General features: G+C 36.3%; 1 protein-coding gene across 6 annotated transcripts in view; it reads left to right on the top strand.

The window, feature by feature from the left end:
* Positions 1 to 20,941, top strand: part of Dnajc5b (DnaJ heat shock protein family (Hsp40) member C5 beta) — a 224,018-nt gene that overhangs the window by 195,260 nt on the left and 7,817 nt on the right. For all 6 annotated transcript variants that reach the window (XM_048782999.1, XM_048783003.1, XM_048783002.1 and 3 more), the window contains 2 exons: positions 17,680 to 17,893; positions 19,237 to 19,408. In XM_048782999.1, coding sequence (XP_048638956.1) covers positions 17,680 to 17,893; positions 19,237 to 19,408 — 386 coding nt within the window. The remainder of the gene's footprint in view (positions 1 to 17,679; positions 17,894 to 19,236; positions 19,409 to 20,941) is intronic.

Genomic DNA, 20,941 nt, shown 5'->3' with positions numbered 1-20,941 from the left:
GAGAGAGAGAGAGAGAGAGAGAGAGAGAGAGAGAGAGAGAGAGTGAGCGTGCCCCCAAATGATTACAGTAAGGCATTTGATGGATTGGGGTCTGGATGATCCGCAGGGACCAAGGCAGACTATCTTTCTTAGAAGACAGAGCACTTTCTTTGTGTTCCCTGTTCCACTGTCCTTTCCCACCAAGCCCTCACAGATTATAATTCCCTTTTTCCATTTTTTGTTTTTCCCACTGTTTAATTCCTTGAGGGCCTGGTCTTCCATTGCATTTCCATCCCTAGTGTTATACTAGTGTTGCCTAAAGCAAGAATGAATTGATCAGCAAATAGATATTGATTATGTCTGTTTTCTCCTTGACTGTATTCTCAGCACGTCAGTACCTTGTCTCAAATGATTTGTTTTAGTCACCCTGCTGAATGGGGGAGAGTCATTCACTGGACCACTCATGGTACATGGGCAATGAAAAACAATAGCTTCAATTTGGGACACAATGCATTTTTGAATGATTCTGAAACCTTCAAGGGAGAAATATAGGGGATAAGGAAAAGAAAGCACTGTAGAAAATAGGGTCAGTTTAAAGAATGTGAATCTTAAGTATTAAAAATTTCATATGTAACATAAAGATTAGTTTTTATGTATACCAATATGTACATTTTTAAAAATCAGAATTAAGACTAAGATGTCCAAAAGCGAGGTTGATTGGTTTTCTTGGCGTGCTTGGTTACAAGAGCCTAACAAAATGCTGTCCTATGGGTAAGAAATCACACAAAGACCTAGGTCTTCTTTAGCTCCTCAGAGAACCATGAGTTTGATGGATACCAGTGTTGTACATCTGAAAGTAAGACTCTGTGTCTTCGGATGAGTTTAATATCTCCTTAATGACAAATTTCCAAATATCTTGGTTCATGAGGCAACAAGGGGATTCAGTTCATTCTTCTATTTGATTTAATATTGCATGGAACTTTCTGGAAATTATCTTCCAAGTTTAAAGAGGTGAGTTGCCTCACAGTAGAGCAAAGGGAGGCAAATACTGTTGTCACAATGAGCAGGAAAGAGTGTCATTTCTGTGGCAACCCCAATCTGTGGTGCTTTTACCCATCTTTATTAGCAATTACAGGTAAAAACAGAAGCTGCCTGTGAATAAAATGTCAATGTCAGGGGAATGCATAGTTAATAGCAGAGTTGTAAATATTTACAAGGCAGAGTGGTGATTCAAGCTCACAAGATTAATTGAAATTAATCTCTATCAACCACTAATTTGCTTCCTGAGTTCTAAAAGCTTCCACTAAAAAGAAGAATATGTGAGGCCATGTCAGAGTCCTCTTCCAGATGGGCTGCCTCAAATCCTCTTGATCCTCTTAGCTCTTCATGTAGCATCAACCTATCATTTCTGGGAACAGGAATCACTATGATCAGTAACTTTTTCTTTTCCACTGATTAAATGAATACATACTTAGTATTGATATTTATTTATACATATATATATATGTTTTTTTCATTGTATTCATTAATGTGAACCCTATGCATATCATCTTTTCCATTAAAAACAGCTTCTCTTATTTTTCTTGTTGTTGAGTATATACCTTGCTAAATGTCACTCTTTAATATAGTAAGCTCTGTAATGGTAGGAAATATTTGTAATTTATGAAATATATATTATACATTTTTAAATATTTATAATTTTATAATTTATATATTTTATAAAACAAGGGAGGCTGTAAAGAACAGTATAGATCAACTGGAGCATAACACATGATGGAGCAAAGTGAAAGTGAATATTTCATTATATCACTAATTCCTGTTCCAGATACTATTTTAGTTGCTCGAGATAAAATGACAAATAAATAATGGTCATTGATCTCACAACCTGGGGTCAAGTGGAAGAGTCATAAGTTAATCAAATGATCACAAAAAATAATGTATAACTACCAGTAAGGTAAGTTCTCTGAAGAAAAGAGCATGATTCTATGAGAATATATAGCAAATATAGCTGTTAGAGAAGGTTAGAGAAAGTAAAAGCAGTTGTAATTTTAGCACAATTAATTCTACATTGAGGATAACCAAAGGAAAAATAGAAGGACAAACACAAGAATCACAATTAGTCATTAGTTGCAAGAATATAAAAAATAACCAACATGTATCATGTGTGCCAGGCACTGTGCTTAGTGACCTGTATACTTTATTCTATTTTTCTCACATCTTTGTATTATAAGTAGTATTGTTATTTTCACTTTACACTTAAAGAGACTGAGGCTTTAAAAGGTAGGTTAAGTAGCTGTTCAAAATCACAGAACAATCTGCAGAGAATTGACTGAAGTCAAAGACTATCTTGAAATCAGCAAAAGAGAAGTGACTATTATAAATAAAGGATCTTCAATAAGATTAACAGCTGATTTCCCATTGGAGGACAGTAGGATGACATATTCAAAACATTGAAAGATAATATATATAAACTAGGAATTTTCAGAAAATTACCTTTCAAAAATATAAGGAAAGAGCAGGACATTTCAATATAGATAGAAACTGACTCATAAGTAGGAATGCCCTATAAGAATTGCTAACAGGAGACTTTCAGACTGAAATGAAAGGATATAAGACAGTAACTTAAATCCATGTAAAGAAGCAGAGAAAACCAGTGAAATTAACTTCATAGATAAATATAAAAGAATTTATGTTTATTTCCTATCTCCTCTTTTTTCCTGATTTAAAATACAACCATATAAAGCAATAGATAATAAATCTATGTTGATAGGTGCACAAGGTATAAGAATGTAATTTTAAAAAATAACAGCATAGGATGTAAGAGAGGAGTGAATAATAATATAAACATATAGGCTGCGAGATCATTCCGCTAATGACTCAGTTTCTATTTATCTAGAAACATCTTGATTTTTCATTATTTTTGGAAGGGTAATTTTGTGAAAACTCCCAGTTTACATACACTGTGAACTTTTGACAGGAAATTATATTAATATGAACTAGATTATTATACATGAAGATGTTAGTTGTATCACAGGAGCAACCAGAAGAAAATCCTTCAAAAAATAAATGGTAAAGTAATGAAATTAAAATAACTCAAAAATGCCATCACAGAGGAATTTAGGAACACAGATAAAAGATATAAGAAAACAAATAGCAAAATGGTGGAAGCCTTTTATTATCAGTAATTACTTTAAATGTAAATGAATTAACTCTTCAACAAAAAGACACAGATTGGCAAATGTATTGATTAGAAATCATGATTCAAACCATCTACTAAAAAAACTTACTCCCAAGCCAGTAAGTTGAATATAAAAGGATGGAAACAGATGTTATCTGCAAACAGTAACCAAAAGAGCTGGAAGTAGCTTATACTAGTCTCCAGACAAAAGTTTTAAGACAAAAATTACTAGAGACAAAGAAGGATATTTTATAATGAAAAAAGAGAAGAGATAAATTCTGCATAAAAATAAAACAAGCCAAATTTCAAATGAAATAACCACAAAGCCACAAAGTCAATTGTTTTTAGCCTATGGTGCATAGCTGAATCAATTGAGTAGCTTTTGCAAACATGCAGATGCCCAGACTTGAAAAATCAGAATCTCCAAGAACAGTGCCATGATGTAAAACATAAAAAACAAAACAAAACAAAAACACACAAACCAAAAAACCAAACACAAAAAACCTTCACAGATGATTCTATTTTTAAAATTATTTTTTAATTTATATATGATAGCAGAATGCATTATAATTCTTATTACACATATAGAGCACAATTTTTCATATCTCTGTATACAGAGTATATTCACACCAATTCGTGTTTTCATACATATACTTTGGATAATAATGTCCGTCACATTCCACCATCATATCTAACCCATGCCCCCTCCCTTCCCTTCCCTGGGAGGAATACACAGGTGATTCTTAATGTTTGATGTTGAAAACTACTGATTTAACTGGCTGAGGAGAAATAATAGGCATAGAAGACTATAGCAACAAAAGGATGGTCTAGTCTGGTTTTGGTCCTTTTATGAGAGGTGGCCCTCCTCTGGTTGACAGGGGATGAATTAAAGTCTGTCTCTGATGTTTTCACTCAGTTCTCAAGCTCCTGCTCCTGGATTCCTGGTTCTTTGATAGTCTTTCCTATACTCACTTGATGTCTAAGTAGTCACTCATGGAATACTGACCATTTGGGATAAGACACACTGCTTATGCCAACCTGGGCCTCAAGAGCCCACATACATCTTCTGCCTATAATTCCTTTTCTAACCTCTCAACCAAGACAAGAGAAGAATGAGTAGATGTCCAGGAAGACAAGGGAGGAGAAGGGGGGGTGGTCATAGAACCTTCCAGAAAGGTCAAGCACAAGAGGGCTAAAAATAGACCATTGGATTTTTCAGTTAGAATGTCATGGAAAGGGGGGAGTAAATTCAGGAGAGAACTGAAAATAGAGAACAGGTTACACTGGGCTGAAGAGTGAATGGACATTAGGACAGCAAGTATGATTTGAAGAAGTGTTATGGTGAAAGGAAGGTGGAGAAAGTTAATAGACCAGTAGTTTGAAGGAGAAGTGAAGCAAAAAAACATTCCTTTTAAAAACATGACTTGAGTATATTTGCTTACTGAGGAGAATAAGCTACTAGAGACATTATTGAAGACACTGGAGCTGGCGGGTAGGGGTCCATGATGGGTCAGGATCTAAGAAGTTGAGCAAATAGTTAGCATTGGCAAGATCATTCTTAAGGAAGGGAAATTCTTGTCCTGAATGAGAATAAGGATAAAAGCACTAGTATGGTCATCCAGAAGTGTAGAGGTGTAGAAGATTGTGACGAAGTTTCCTCCTCACAAACTTTTTATCTTTTTGAAATAGGAAGAGAGGTTGCTTGTTGAAAGAGGGCAAGGGAATGAGGAAGAAGAAATCAAGAAATGGTAGAGGTTTGAACACCTAAAACTTAGGATCCATGAAAGGGAATTTACTGAGATTAGGCAAAAAGGCTGCCAAGTTGCATGGAAGACTGGGTGAGTTGGGAAATTGTGTATATTTACTGACTCCATTTTCACAGTTGTACAGTCCATACAACAATGCTGGGCAGACCCTTAAATGGGAGTGGAATTAGGAGATGGTAAGAATCATCTCCTTGGGGGTGTGTGAAAGGGAATCAGAATATTTAAGGAGTTGAGGAAGACGGTTTGAGTAGCATTCAAGTGCATGACCATGAGGTTCAGACTATAAAGTTAGGGGAATTAAATCATGAAGATCACCAGTCTAGAAGAATAGGTCCTGTTAGGTTCAAAAAGAAGGTTTAGCTGGAGGAAGGAAACACAGGTTTAAGTGAAACCGTGAACAGAAGATGTGTCAGAGGATAATGCTATATGTTATAGAAGCTTAGAAGACCAGAAATGCTGAGGACCCTGTGAGAACTGCCAGTCAGGACTGCCTCTGGACATTACCAGGACTCACTTGGAGCTTTGCTGTAATTCACCATCACTGGAGCTTGAGCCAAGAGCCAGCAGGAGACAGAGAGCTTGTGCCCATTCAGAGCTTTGACTAGAACCAGTGTGGGAGCTGCTGATGGAAGCAGGAGACAAGGTATCAAGCCGAGGAAGTCCGTATAACCATTTCTTCTACATCCAAGTCTTGTTGTCTCTTGACATTCAGAGTTCAGCAGATTGCTGGCTGGGAAAGAAAAAAGAAACGAAACAAAAAACAAGCATGCAAATTTCCCCTCAAGTAACATAAAAAAGTAGAGACCCAGAAACTTCTATTGGGAGCTTTAGCCAAATAAAGAAATGCTGAACTGTGTTCAGCTTTCAGATTCTGGTCAAGCTGAGGCCTGGTTACAGATCTTAGTGGCTGGATGAAGCCTACTAGTGTCAGAATTTCAAAACCCCATTCCCTAAATAGCACTTTTATAACTGGTGTAGAAAAAAAATAATTATAATTTTGGACACATCTTATCCAGTTATGTTTGCAGAAATATCCCAGGGTGTTCCACCTTGTTGGGGAGAGCTGGCTCTTAATCAGCCATAGAAAAGAATTGTAGTGGTCAGAAAACCAAAACAAAGCTCTGACAATTGGTATCTAAACTTCTGAAAACTTAAGTATTATTGTATTTTTAACTCATATTTTAAAAATTCAAGTATGATGAAGTCAAGTCCATGCACACACTAGTAAAAACTGGGGACACACTTGCCTGATCACGTATAGTGAGTGCTATCACCAATCCCACCTGCCACTAGAGGTCAGCACTGGACTCTCGATGCTGTTTGGCATGAGGGAAAAGACCAGTTCCCTGAAACATATCATCATCTATCATTCCTGTAATTATCTCATGCCATCTGGCTTGAATCACAAATGTGACTCTGGATACCAGAAAACTAGCAATGCTTTAACAATAGTGGGGTGATCTGCTCAGATATTCCATCTGCAAATGTGAGGACATCATAGGACTGTGCAATGAGGCCTTCAGCATGCCCTCATGGGGTTTTTGTGGTCAAAACCCTTGAATCATACATTATGGTAGCAGGTGTTTCAGAAATAATCACACAGCAGGGGTGTCTTTGGCATCACTCTTTGTAATTTGAAGCCAAATGATGCCTTGACCTTTCTATTCTGTCCCTCTGGTGGACTCTACACTACTAATCTGGCACAGTGGATTCTGCTTTCCTAAGCCCCGGCACTCATTTTTCAGGTTTCTCTCAACAACACACTGTTTTGAAGTTTCTTGTATGGAGAGAAACTATCCTGGGTACAAATGCATGAAGCAGTTGTATGGGGCTTGAAGGATTTGGGAACTGACCAAGGGAAAAGATATCACCATGAGAGTCAGTAACATACAACCTTTACTGGGTAGCAGTTGGACCAAATTATCTGGGAAGGGCATTGTCTTCACTGCCTAAAGTCATCCCAGGGCTTATAGCTAGGGGGTCACCACTCTGAGGGGAAGCAGAGCAAGGCAACTCCAAGGAGAGAGGAAGTCAGAAAGGGCTTATGGGTGCAGGTGATACAACTCAGCACACAGAGTCTCTAGGTCTGAGAACTCTAAGAGGCCATGGAAGCTTTGGGTCTTAAAATCATAAAGCTCTATCTCATCAATGGTCAGCATATGTGGCCTGAGAGCTCACAGGGTATGTAAAACAGGGAGGCTTTAAGTGGCTAAAAAAAAATCTGCTTGTTTGGGCTATTTTTATAATAATTGGATGTGTAAAAATTTGACTTTGGCTGTGGCAGGCTTTTGCGCTAATCGGTCTCAGCTGCAGTGAAGAAGTAATGTGAGGCCAATACACAGAAGCCATCTTTGGCTCCTTTATATAACAGTGGTAGAAAGACTTTGGAGGGATTAATAAACAATTGAAAGAAGAAAACATAGACATAAATGATAATCAGGAGTTTCTGAATAAGAAGTTTCCTGGTCATCACTGTGACTAGGTCATTTGTACCAGTTCTCTCTCCTGGTGAGAACTAGAAAAACTGAAAGAAAATGTGTATCTTAAAAGCATTAGAGAGCAAAAAATTATTGCTCTCCCATGATCTGGGAGAAGAGAAGCTGAGAGTCTGAGTACGACTTCAAATAGCTCTAAGGGAAAAGAGGGAAAATCTTAGACAGCAGCCTAACAAGGAAAGGGATCCCACAATTTTATTGAGACTTTAAAATGCTGCAACTCAGGACAAAGGGTAAACTGGAAGCAAACCATCTGTGGTTGACAATTACATTGGCAGTTTTCAACAAACCCTATATGGCTTGCATAGCCTTCTTGAATCCAGACTGGCTCTCTGTACCTAAAAGTGAGCTGTACCTAAATTTCCAAAAGGCTTTCTAGTCTCTGCTTTTGCAATCTGGTTTAAGCTAGCCATCACTTAAGAAATAAGACTACCCTGTGACCATTATGTTGTGAGAATCCTCATCTAGCCATGTGGAGAAGCTACATGGAGAGAAATAGGGCTCCAGCCAATAGTCCTAGCTAATTCCTGAGTTACAGCCAGGGCCAAATTCCAGTATGTAAGTGCAGCTATCTTGGAGGTAGATCCTTCAACTGCAACAGACCTGCCCCAGCCAACACCAAGGACAGAAAAATTGTCTCCACCAAGTTCTAGCTAATTACAATATTGTGGGTAAATAAATAAAATGCTTGTTGTTTCAAGTCACTTGTTACAGAGACATAGATGATATGTCATATGTGAACTGTAAAGAACTTTGAGTCATCTGGGTAGCTGAGAAAATCTTGATTCCTAATATTGGATAAGATGACCCAGTTTTGGAAAGTCTCCCAGACTTCCATAAAATAACAATGCTTTCTAAGATTACACCTTAGTCCTCAAGTTGTTTCTTTAAAAGTTTTTAAAATACAAGATCTGTCACACAATCAGACACATGAGTTAAGACAATGTGGTCAAGAATAAAAAAAATGAAGTTATAGAAACATGGGAATTTCAGGTATTAGAATTATCAGATACAGATTTTTAAAATAATTTTCTGTGATCAAAATGGTAAAACACAAGACTGAGAATTTTCTTAGAAAAACTGAAAACTTTGCAAATGGATATTTCAGACTTGAAAAAGAAACATTTTCTGCGACTAAAAAATGCATCAAACAAACTTAAGAATTCAAAGGTTGGGTTTACTAGGTTAGAGCAATGACTGGAAAGTAGGTCAGAATTAAATTGCCAGAAATAATTATAAAAGGTCAGAAAACAAAGAGAAAAGACATAGATGATTCCTTAAAAGGGTGTTTTTATAGACATAATCGGAGTCTAAAAAGAGATCATGAAAGATTTCATTCTGCATATACTCAATGAAACCCAAGTAGAATAAAAGAACTCTATCCCCAGGCACATCACAGAAAAAATTACTGAAAGCAAGAAAGGTTCAGCCTTTATGACAACCAAAGAAAAAATACAGACTACTATCAAAGAACAACAATTAGACTTTAGATGACTTTTCAACAGAGATAATGGGAGCCAGAAGACAATGAACTGAAATCTTCAATATGATGAAAGAAAACTACTGATAACTTACAACCTTATATGCAGGAAAAATACCCTTCAGCATTGAAGTTTAAATAAGAAAGATGTCTTAAGCCTAAAAATGTGAGAATTAATTATCAGGAATATGGTCCCAGATGGATGGTCAGACATGCAGGAAAGAACTAATGATAATAATAATTTGAGTAAATGTACACTAATACTAATTATATAATATTGTTAAATGCTAACTGTACAAAATAATTATTCTTCAGGATTTAAAGACCTAAATGTTACCGATAGCACCTAACTTGAGAGGGGGCTAACAGCATTAGTGTTTATGTTATCTTAAAGGAAGAAAAAAGTGCATTAACATAGTTTTAATAAGTCAAGGACTTTGTAAACTTTGGAAGGACCCATAATATAATACTAATTTTTTTAATCAGCTTTTTTTTTTTTTTTACTGTCACTAAAGGATTCAACCAGGACAACTGTAGAGGAACAAAGGTTTATTTAGGGGGGCTCATGGTTTCAGAGGGCTTAGTCCATAGAAGGTTCCATTCTTCAGGGCTCAATGTGAGGCAGGATATCATGGTGGAAGAGTGTGGCAGAGGGAGGCAGCTCACATAATTACCAGGAAATAGAGAAGTCTCTACTTGCCAGATACAAATATATACTCCGTAGCCCAGCCCCAAATGAACCACTTCCTCCAGCCATATCCCACCTGCCTTCAGTTACCACTCAGTTAATCCCATCAGGTGATTTTTCACTGATTGGGTTAAGGCTTTCATAAGCCAATCATTTCTCCTCTGCATCTTCTTGCATTGTCTCACACATGAGTTTTAGGGGGACAACTCACATCCAAACCATAACACTCAGGAGGTCCCTGGGCCCCAAAAGCTCACAACCATCTCACAAGGCAAAATACATTTTGTCCAAAAGCATATAATGGTTATTAATTTGTATGCTTCTAAAAACACAAAGCCTTAAATACACAACTTTAGGGAGAATTATGCAAATTTTAGCCATGGTGAGAGAATTCAATAAAATGGCTGAGGATATAGAAGATGCAAACAAAGCAATTAAAAAATCAATATTGAATGCTATTAATATAAAAACAAAGCACCCAGCAGATACAGAATATGTATTCTTTTTAAGTATACATGGAACATTCATAAAAATAATGAGTCATTAGGCAATTCTCAAACTTTAAAGAATTCCAGTCATACAAAATGTCATTTTGTTCTCAACTGACAGGGCAATTAAACTAGAGAGCAAAAAATTTAAAGTAACTTTAAAATTTTAAAGTAACTAGAAAATTCCTGTGTTTATGAAGATTAGGAGATATAATTTAAAATAACTCAGGGGTAAAATAAATTGAAATTGAAATTAGAAAACATCTCAAACAATGCTATATATTAAGATGTGAAATTCACTTAAAGTACCACTTACAGGGAAATTATAGAGCTCAATGCACACAGTAGAAAACTGAATCCAGCAATAAATTAAAAAATGCATAATGACTAAATCAAATTTATCCCAGGAATATAAGATTCACTAAACATTAAAAACTCAACCAATCATAATAACAGATTAAAAGAGGAACAACATATCTTCTCAACTGCACAGAGAAAAAAATGTTTGATAAGATTCAGCATCTATTCACTTTCAGGAATTTAGTAAAAGAACAAGAAAAGGATAGCGGCCGAAGCTGCTCTCATTTAACATTATACTGAAGTCTTAGCCAGGCCAGTAAGATAAGGAAAAATGTGAATGATAAAATAATTGAAAAGGAAAAAATCATTATCTGAATGTTGATTTAAATAACCAATCATTATTTACAGATTTTATGACTGAGCATGCAGAAAATCCAAACAAAACTATAATTTAATAAAATTAAGAAATGAGCTTAGAAAGTTTGCAGGATTAAAAAAATGTATAAAAATTCTTTATATCTGCAATGAAAAATTAGGACAAATTTAAAGTTTCAAAACCATAAAAATAATTAAGTTCCTATGAATAAATCCAATGAAGCATGCAGGATCTAAATGATAAAAACTGTAAAAGTTTGAGAGTCAATTAAGATCTAAACAGGTGAACATATTATACAAATCTTCAATTAATCTACAGAGTCCATGCAATTGTAATGAAAATCTCAATAAATTTTGTGAATGTGTGTGTGTGTGTGTGTAAACTGGCAAGCTGATTATAAAATTCATGTGGAAATGTAGAGGATTCAGAGAAATCTAGAACTCTTGAAGAAAAATGTTGAAGAACTTCCTTTTTAAAATACTAAGACATATTTTAAAGCATTTTAAATATTTTCATATTTTAAAGCATCATATGTAAGACTGCTATTGGGTTGGAACACACCTGTTGGAACATCCCAGTGGTTGAGAAGGCTGAGGCAGGAGGATTGCAAGTTCAAAGACAGCCTCAGCAATTTTGCAAGGCTCTTAAGTAAATTAGTGAGACCCTGTCTCAAAATAAAACAAACTCAGGGCTGGAGATATGGTTCAGTGGTTAACCACTCCTGGGTTCAATCCCTGGTACCAAAAACAAACAAAAAAGGTTGCTATTGGCCCAGAAATAATTAGAGACCAATAGAGCAGAAGAGAGATCCTAGAAATCCAGAGACAGTATTTTATTTATTTAATAAATGGTACAATAATACTTGGCTATCTATATAAGTAAGTGAGATTGGATGCCAACTTTCACTACATTAAAAAAAATCAGCTAAAAATGAGCCTTTGCCTTCCATTTGAAAGGCAAAACTATAAAGAGTTTAGAGTTTATAGAATGATATCTTTTTGGTTCATGGAAAGATTATTAATTCAACAAAATTAAAATTATGAATTGATGTTCCTCAAAACCAAGATCAGAAAGTTACAATGATAACAAAGACCCAGATGGGAGATGATATTTGAAATACATATAACTGACAAAGGACTTATATAGAATATGTATTTTTAAATGGAATAAGTAAATTTTAAAACCAAACTAAAATTTTATAAAAAACTAAAACGCACTTAATTACAGGATGTCCAAATGACATATATAAAAATCTCATTATAAATTACAATGTGAATACACACACATACACATATGTTGTGTATGTGTGTGTATATATATATTAAGTACATATTACATTTTATATATGTGTTGTGTATGTGTGTATATATATATATATTAAATAACATTTTGTTTGTGTATGGTTTATGGAAGTTCATTTTTCTTTCTACCATCAGTTTCCTTCTCATCACTGCCAATTCTTTTCTAGAAAGAATAGTCTAGATCCAGTATAAGCTCAGATTCTGTTCTCTCCAGTATAGTCTGGGCCTATATTCTTTGCAGTGGGCACTGGCTCTGCTATGAGTGTGTTTCTAAAATTTCTAGGATATAGGAAGAAATCAATTCTTCACCCTCCCTCTTTTCCTTTGTCCTCTTAGGTGAATTTCTTCTGGGAGAGTAGAGGGGCAATCAGCTTCATGGCTGAGAGTTTAGCAGAAAGTCATCAGTGGGGAAATCTCTGAAATAGTAAAGAGCAAAAAACAATTGAAAAAAAAACCAAACTGCAAGTCAAGTGGGGAAAGGCAGCAACAGACATAGCTATGCCATGGTTGGGTTCCCTGAGGCTCAGAGGCTAGTCTTCCTAAACAGGAAGTTCTCTGACATTCTAACCCCAAGGAGACAGATTTGTCCAAGAACTGGGTGACGTGATCAGAGTCTGGCCCCAGTTAACACAGAAACTTGTAGAGAGTGTTAGAGGGACAAGGAAGACAACAGGACAAAGCATCACAATTCTTAGAACTATTCGACTGCCTCAAAAATGGGTAGATGATCTTGGGGGCCTTAGGTAATTACAATTGTAAACCCCATATTTATCTATCTGCCACTCATTGAATTCACCATGCATTTTAGTTGACAGCTGTCATTGCATTTTGAGGTTAACCTGATTGGGTATTGGAAGCTATTTCTAATGGTGTTAGTTATAGCCATTCCAGATTAACAGGTGACTAAAAGCATCGGGAGATTTAAATTTAAAGGCTCACATTCTGACTGAATATTAGATTGCTTTTAAGTATAAAATTAGAAATGAAAAGAAAGACCTCTAAAATGAACAGGTGACTACTCTATTTAAATGTACTCCAAACACTTCCTTAAACCCTAAATTCCTGACATGTTTTTTTTTTGCTCTACAGACAATTACTAAGAGGGTGGGACACTAAGCAAATACCTCCTTGAGCAGTTGTGTAATTTTGGCAGCTGTCTCTGCTCACCATCTTTCCCAAGGATTCCTCCCAGCCAGGAGCATCTGCCAAGAGGAGTCAAAAGGCTGCTGACGACCAAGAATTGGATTTGTTACAAGTGGAGGTGTTCCAGCCCTCCATGCCTGCCAATTCCATTGTTAGGGGAGTGTGATGAATGGATTGATGCATCTGCCCTTGTGAGCTTGACAAAGATCCAAACAGCTTAAAAAATGACAGAAAGCCAGGCTTCTCTGTCTTGGGCAGTGTGTATCAGTCTGCATCTGGGAACAAGGAAATGGATGTAAAGGGGCATTTTCCAGGGATTTTTACCCCCCCCTCTTCAAGGCAGAATTAACAGCCTTTTATTTTTGATTGGCCTAACATAATATCTTTAGAACTATTAGGGAAAGGATCCTGTTAGTATTCCAGGGAACAGAGTGAGAATTCCAGGAATACTATACTCCTTAAAATAAATGAGCTTGAAGAATCTATTTGAGGCCTTTTGATGATGATCACTATTCTAGTTTGAGGATTTTTTTTTTCATCCCTTACCCTTAATATAGTAGTGGGTCATTTAAAGGAACTAGAGAGCTCTAAAAATGTTTAGGAAAAAACATTAAGTAATATGTATAGATTTTATAATAAGTAAAAGTTAAATCATTACCTATAATCTTGAACGGTGCAGCTATGAACACTGTTCATTTGGGGTTATTCAATTTTCTTTTTTTTTTAATTTTATTTTTTTATTCAATTTTCTGACTTCTGCTTATTTTTCTACTATAATTTTCCCTATATAAAGACACTATATAAGTGTGTGTGTGTGTGTGTGTGTGTGTGTGTGTAGGTCACCCAGGATGTTTCCAAATAACTAAATTTCCCAGTCAATTCTTTTTTAAAAAAATTTTTTATTTATTTTTTAGTTTTCAGCAGACAAAACATCTTTCTTTGTCTGTGGTGCTAAGGATTGAATCCGGGCCGCACGCATGCCAGGCGAGCACGCTACTGCTTGAGCCACATCCCTAGACCCCCCAATCAATTCTTAACCCTCATCTTATATGACCTGCCGGCAGCATTTGACACAGATGATTACTGACTTCACTTGGAGCCCAAAACCTCATACTCTTCAGATTTTTCCTTGTGAGCCATTTGTCTTTCTTTCATAGTTTCTTTTTCTGGTTATCCTTTCCCAAAACTTAGTCCTTGGACTTCTTGGAAACATTTTCTTGGATTCTCTTCCAGTTTCATGGTTCTAATGTCAGCTATCTGCTAAAAACTCCCAAATGTACATCTTGGCAAAAATTCTCTATCTTCATCTCCACTTAGAAGTCTAATAGGCATTTCAAGGTGTCCAAAATGGAACTCACGGATGTTAGAAAACTTACTATCCACAAAAAAATAAATAAATAAAAATTTAAAAAATCATTGAATAGTGATTTCCAGGGGTTGGGGATGTGGTTCAAGTGGTAGCGTGCTCACCTGGCATGCGCAGGATGCTGGGTTCGATCCTCAGCACCACATAAAAATAAAATAAAGATGTTGTGTCCACCCAAAACTAAAAAATATTTAAAAAATTCTCTCTCTTTCTCTCTCTAAAAAAAAAAAAATTAGTGATTTCCAGTTGCTGTGCTCAAAACTTTGCTGCCATCATCATTCATCTTTTTCTTTCCTGCCCCACATTCAATTTATCAGCTATTCCTCAAATATATCCCAAATCCAGCACTTCTCACCATGTCCTCTACTACCACACTGCTTCAAACCACCACGAACCTTTTGCCTAGATCACTATAACGCGTCTCCAAAAAGAGTTTCTTCACATTCATCTTTGCCTTCTACCATACTAAGTGATCCTTCTAAAACTATTGCTGTTCTTGAAAAACTACAAAGTCCTCTCCCGTGTCACCAGACTAAAGCCAAAATACTTACAATGATCTACTATGCATTCTGTGTTCCTTACTTTTGAAATTTTAAAAAATATCAACATTGGAGAATCACAGTGGTGATAAAGAGCTTGTGGTCAGAGTTGAATTGCTTGTGTTCAAAGCCTAGTTCTAATTATTAGCTGAGTAGCCATTGAGCAATATTCAGCCTCCCAGTGCCTAAATATCCTCTGTAAAATGGCATAATTTTGAGTGAACACACTTTATATACAGAGTTACGAAAAATGGTGTTGTGAATGGATAATTATGATTGTAATGTATTCCACTACTTCATTTTTATTTCTTCATGTATGTAAGAAATAAAAAAATAATAATTTGGAAAAAAAGGGATAATTATAATACCTATCTCATAGAGTTGTTGTGAGAATTAATGAATTGATATTTCTAATTTGTTTAAAAGTGATGGCATGTAATAAACATTGCAAAAGGTTAAAAATGACAAAATAGGCATTTTGTGCAATTTCCAGAGGTTTCAGTATAAATTTTGTGTGCATAAGAAACACTGACACCAATGTTCGCATTTATAATAATTTAAACATTTCTCGAAATAAAGGCTGAAAAATGTTTGTACTAAACAAATTTGAAATGAGCTGTCATGTTTGTTTGTTTTTTATTTAGTCTGAGTTCAGAGTTAGAATATATTAGACATCATGATTTATACTTTTAAGGATTTTTGTACATTTTAAGCATCTTAATGCTGCACTGCCTAAATATTTACCTACTTCTTTTTTTCATTTGTTTTTTTAGATATACATGAGAGTAGCATGTATTTTGACATATTATACATACATTGAGTATAACTTATTCTAATTAGGCTCTCATTTTTGTGGTTGAATATGATGTATAATTACACTGGTTATATATTCATATATGAACATAGGAAAGTTATGTCTGATTCATTCTATGGTCTTTCCTATTCTCATCACCTCCTCTCTTACTTTCATTCCCCTTTGTCTAATCCAATAACTTCTTTTCTTCCCTCACCCCCATCCCTTATTGTGTGTTAGCATCCACATATCAGAGAGAACATTCAGCTTTTGGTTTTTTGGAACTGGCTTATTTCATTTGGCATGACAGTTTCTAGTTCCATACATTTACCAAAAAATGCCATAATTTCATTCTTCTTTATGGCTGAGTAATAATTCATTGTATATATATACCACATTTTCTCTATCCACTCATCTGTTGAAGGGCACCTAGATTGCTTAGCTATTGTGAACTGAGCTGCTATAAGCATTGATGTGGCTGCATTATTACAGTATGCTGATTTTAAGTCCTTTGAGTTTAAACCAAGGAGTGCGACAGCTGGGTCAAATGGTGGTTCCATTCCAAGTTTTCTGAGGAATCTCCATACTGCTTTCCAGAATGATTGCACCAATTTGCAGTCCCACCAGCAATATATGAGTGTACTTACCTACTTCTTAACCAGTAATCCCTAACTTTAATCCCTAAAACAGGTGACTTTTCAGTGTACCATATAGATTGGCTTTCAAGCTATACTTACTTTTATGTTCTACTTCTGGACTTTTATCTCTGCATTAAAATGAAACATTCTACCTAAAATAACACAATAAGTAGAAGTTTATTATAACTACAAATACCTATGGTGGGCACAGTAGGAAGAAAAGTCATGGGGAATTTCTAACCAGGAGTCATAAAATTGAGTTTTTAGTGGAAAAAAAGTAGTTCAGACTCAATTTTTAATGTTAAGCATTATTTAAATCATCTCCAGGGGCAAGTGAGAGAAATGGCCACCAGTACGAGTCTGGCACAGCTGACTTCTCACATCCACTCTTACACCTAAGTATAAAGAGAAGAGTAAAGAACATCCCCAATCCACTCTGAACACAGAGGATGTCCCAGACTTCCCAGGATCTACTTTAGGATCCACAGAGGAAAGAGGGCCCTAAACCCACAGCAAATGTCTACAGAGTGTTTGAAGTGGGAAGACGTAATTGGAAAGGGGTTAAATATACACTGGAAACCAAAGGAAGCCATAGTGTTTGTTTAGAAAGTCAAAAGTGAGTTAGGACTTATCAGTGATCTGAGAAGGGGTCATCAAATGTGTTCAAGGGAGTGTTAATTCAGGGTCTTCTCCTTTTATACTTGAATTTAACTTTTAGAATATGTGACATGAGGTTCTGTCATTCTGGAAAACTCCTCTGGTTCTAAATGGAATGTGAGTGTAAAGTAGAACCTGCTGCTAGAACCCTTAAGGGCCTCTATGTGTTGGGGTGGGCTATGGAGCGGCTTCCAGGTAAAGATCGACTTCACACACTTGTGCATAGCAAGTTGTGACTTAACAGTTGTGCCACTATTGAGAACTCCCTCGAGGATGTGTGGAGAGAAATAATATATGATTGTTTGTGCATATCAGGAAGAAGAGATACCATTTAATGAAAACTCATTTCTTGGTAAATCACCACTATTGTGAAACTGACATTTCACAGGACTTACACAAATAAAAGATGTACAAATGAACCCCACCTTTCCAAAATGTCTTTGTAATGTTTTTCAAATAACACTGCTCACATTTTTTTTTTTACTTTAAAAGAAAATTGGCCCTGAGACACCATCCAGACAAGAATCCAGATGATCCAGCTTCTGCTGAGAAGTTTAAAGAAATCAACAATGCCCACACCATACTTACAGACATATCCAAGAGAAACATATATGATAAGTATGGATCACTGGGACTCTACGTGGCCGAACAATTTGGAGATGAAAACGTCAATACCTATTTCATGCTGTCAAGCTGGTGGGCAAAGGTAAATCAGATTTTTTTCCCTTCAAAAACAATTTTCTGGAAGATCAGAGTATTCTTCCCTCTTTTAAACTTCATCTCAAAGAAAGACTAAGCTTACTGCCATGAAACTCTTGTAAATAAAATGACACATCTCTTCTACTGAGAGCTATTATCTGGGGATCCTGTTTGCTTTAGTTCTTCAGTTAATTATGAAATCTGTTCTGACTTAAAATACTACTAGACATTAATTATATTTGAATTTGGAGCTTCAGGTTAATTCTGACTGGCCTCCCGTCCCTTCTATAGTGACTAAGAACTGACTCATTGCTCAAAACCAAAAATAATTTATTAGTGTGACAACTGTTTAATAAATTATGATAGGACAAATTTAGCCATGCACTTTACTATCTATAGCATGGGCTACATCAGCAAACAAGGTACTGGAGAGGATGAGGAGTGATGGTGTCACAGGCTCACATGGAGCCTTCTATGAGGTAGTGAAGAAGGAAGGAAGTGGTGGAGAACAGGAAGTGGGAGAGAAATGGACATCTGGCCAAGCAAAATGCAACTTTTTAAGGACTTAGTGAAGTCTGAATTAACTTTTATGTAGTAAATTTTGTTTGATCTCCTAGGAATCTCTAATATATGTATATTTGGTGATAATTCATGTTTGTTTATGAATTTTATTATCCTTATCTTCTGATAAAAGTATATTTATTTATAGCCAAGTGGCGCACTCCTGTAATTCCAGTGACTCAGGAGGCTGAAGCAGGAGGATTGCAAGTTTGAAGTCATCCTCAGAAACTCAGAGAGACCCTGTCTCTAAATAAAAAATAAAAAGGTCTGGCAATGTAGCTCAGTGGCAAAGGGATCCTGGGTTCCATCCACAGCACTAAAAAGAAAAAATTATATTTACATACTTTCTTTCACTGAATTAGGAAGGGAAATACAGATCCCACCCGAAAGCATCAGGCTGGTACTCTGGAATGAAAGAGCTAGCTGGCAGGAATGGGCTCAGTTGAGGAATGCTAATTGGCTTTAGATGCACTTGAACCTGGGGGGACACTTTAACCCAGGTGTCACTGCCCTGTGATAAGGATGAGTTTAGTGAAAGCCCTCTGGCTCTACTGATGCACATGGCATTTCCTCTGGGTCGAACTTATTAGGCAAAACTTTATGAGGAAAATGGTTTTCAAGGAAACTGAAATGATAGTTTCTTCAGGAGGTGAGGATGAAGGTGGGCATGCCATTGTGGTATCCGCTGTGATATCTTCAGGTCTCTTGAGGGTGCAGACTTGGGTTCTGGGATTGTCCTCGTCTCTACCAGGTCTCACCCCTTTTGTGCTTGGTTTCTGTGTCCCCTAGGCCCTATTCATCATCATTGGCCTTTTGACTGGCTGCTATTTCTGTTGCTGCCTGTGCTGCTGCTGCAACTGTTGTTGTGGACGCTGCCGGCCCAAATCATCAATGTCAGAAGAGGACTTTTATGTGTCACCAGAAGACCTCGAGGAACAGATCAAGATTGACATGGAAAAAGGTGGAGTAAAATGAGAGTGGAGGTAGTGAGTGTCCCTTCATAGACCAGACCAAGCACTGGGTCCTATTAAACTGAGAGATCCAATGGCCACATGAGGGAAATCCCATAGAGTACAGCTTTGGGTTGGTCTTTTAGGGAAAAGGAAGGGTCATTTGTCTTTACCAAGCATAGAGAAAAGCTGGTAATATCTTTAAATATGCTGATAACAATGCAAAGCAAGTACAATTCATGATCTCATTACAAAATATAGTGCACTCTGGGTTCAGGAAAGTTTGGGTGAGAGTGTCCAGGACATGAGACCCAAGGGAGAAATTTTTCCCAGAAAAAGCCTTTCATCTTGTTCCTTTAACGTCTCTAATGAAACAGAAAGGAATGAACATCAAAAATGCCATCAACCCTTAATTTTTCTTCCTTTGGATAGATAAAGAGGTTGGACTGGAACTGGAGCAGACTTCTCTTCTTCCTCTGAAATATAACTTCTTTATAAATTATATACCTTGAGGTTTAGCTTCAAAGCAGCGTCAAAAAATTGGGCTATTTGCTTTACGAAACCAGCTCCATATGTCTATGTGTATGCATTACCATGATAAATTGATTTTTCAAATTCATTCTGCCCGGTAATGAAAAAGAAAAAAAAATGCAAGGAAAGATAAGATCCCAGAGGATTCACACCAAGAATATTTGATAATCTTTGGGAAATATCGTTGTTTAAGCAAGCCAGCATCAAATTGCCATTTTCCTGCTACCTCTCACAGCCACAATCCACTGTTGTTTTCTCCTGTGGAATGCATCATTTTTCTGGATTACAGACTTTATCACTGAATCCTAAAAGAACTCTGGACAGTTAACTAAAAAAATTACTTGATAATTCATACAGTGGCTCATTGTTTTCAGAACTGCTGGAATTTCAGGACGGTGCACTTGTCTGGATCAGACCATACTCTGGCTCTGCTCACACTGAAACAAATTCCAGGATGTCAAGCACAAGAAACTATTTAAAGGCTTCCACATGACTTTAATTTCTATATAATGTGATACTATTATGCAGTATTACGCATTATTTTAGCTCAAAAGAAAAGTCATATTAATTGTACTGAGCCACAGACTCTTTCAGAATTGGGAGCTTAGAGAGGACAGAAAGAGTTTTTCTGCAACCTGTATCTCTTGCTATGGGGATTGTTAGTCCAACAACTAGAGGAGGTTTTCTGATCATTTTTATTATTGTCCTTGGAGCTAAATTGTGGGCTCATGATAAAATATGATTACTAAATTTTTTTTTTGCTGTATTTGGGATACAAAAGGGCAAATTTATCTTTTCTCAAGGGGCATACAAAATGATCAGTCAAGCAGGATTACTAGTGAGTGGATTGATGGATTAAGTGGTGATATTTGCATGGAAACTCCTTATTTTTAGAGAAGGGATGATGACAGTGGCCCAACTTGCTTATGAATGATGATGCCAGCACATTAATCTTTTCTGCTGTTTTAAAAGGAGATAAACTGTTATAAATTATATCACGGGGGGGGGGGGGT

This window comes from Marmota marmota, unplaced genomic scaffold (genome assembly GCF_001458135.2).
Source record: "Marmota marmota marmota unplaced genomic scaffold, marMar, whole genome shotgun sequence".
NCBI classification, from domain to species: domain Eukaryota; kingdom Metazoa; phylum Chordata; class Mammalia; order Rodentia; family Sciuridae; genus Marmota; species Marmota marmota.
The sequence above is the reverse complement of the archived record's forward strand: the minus strand, read 5'-3'. Positions and strand labels throughout refer to the sequence as shown.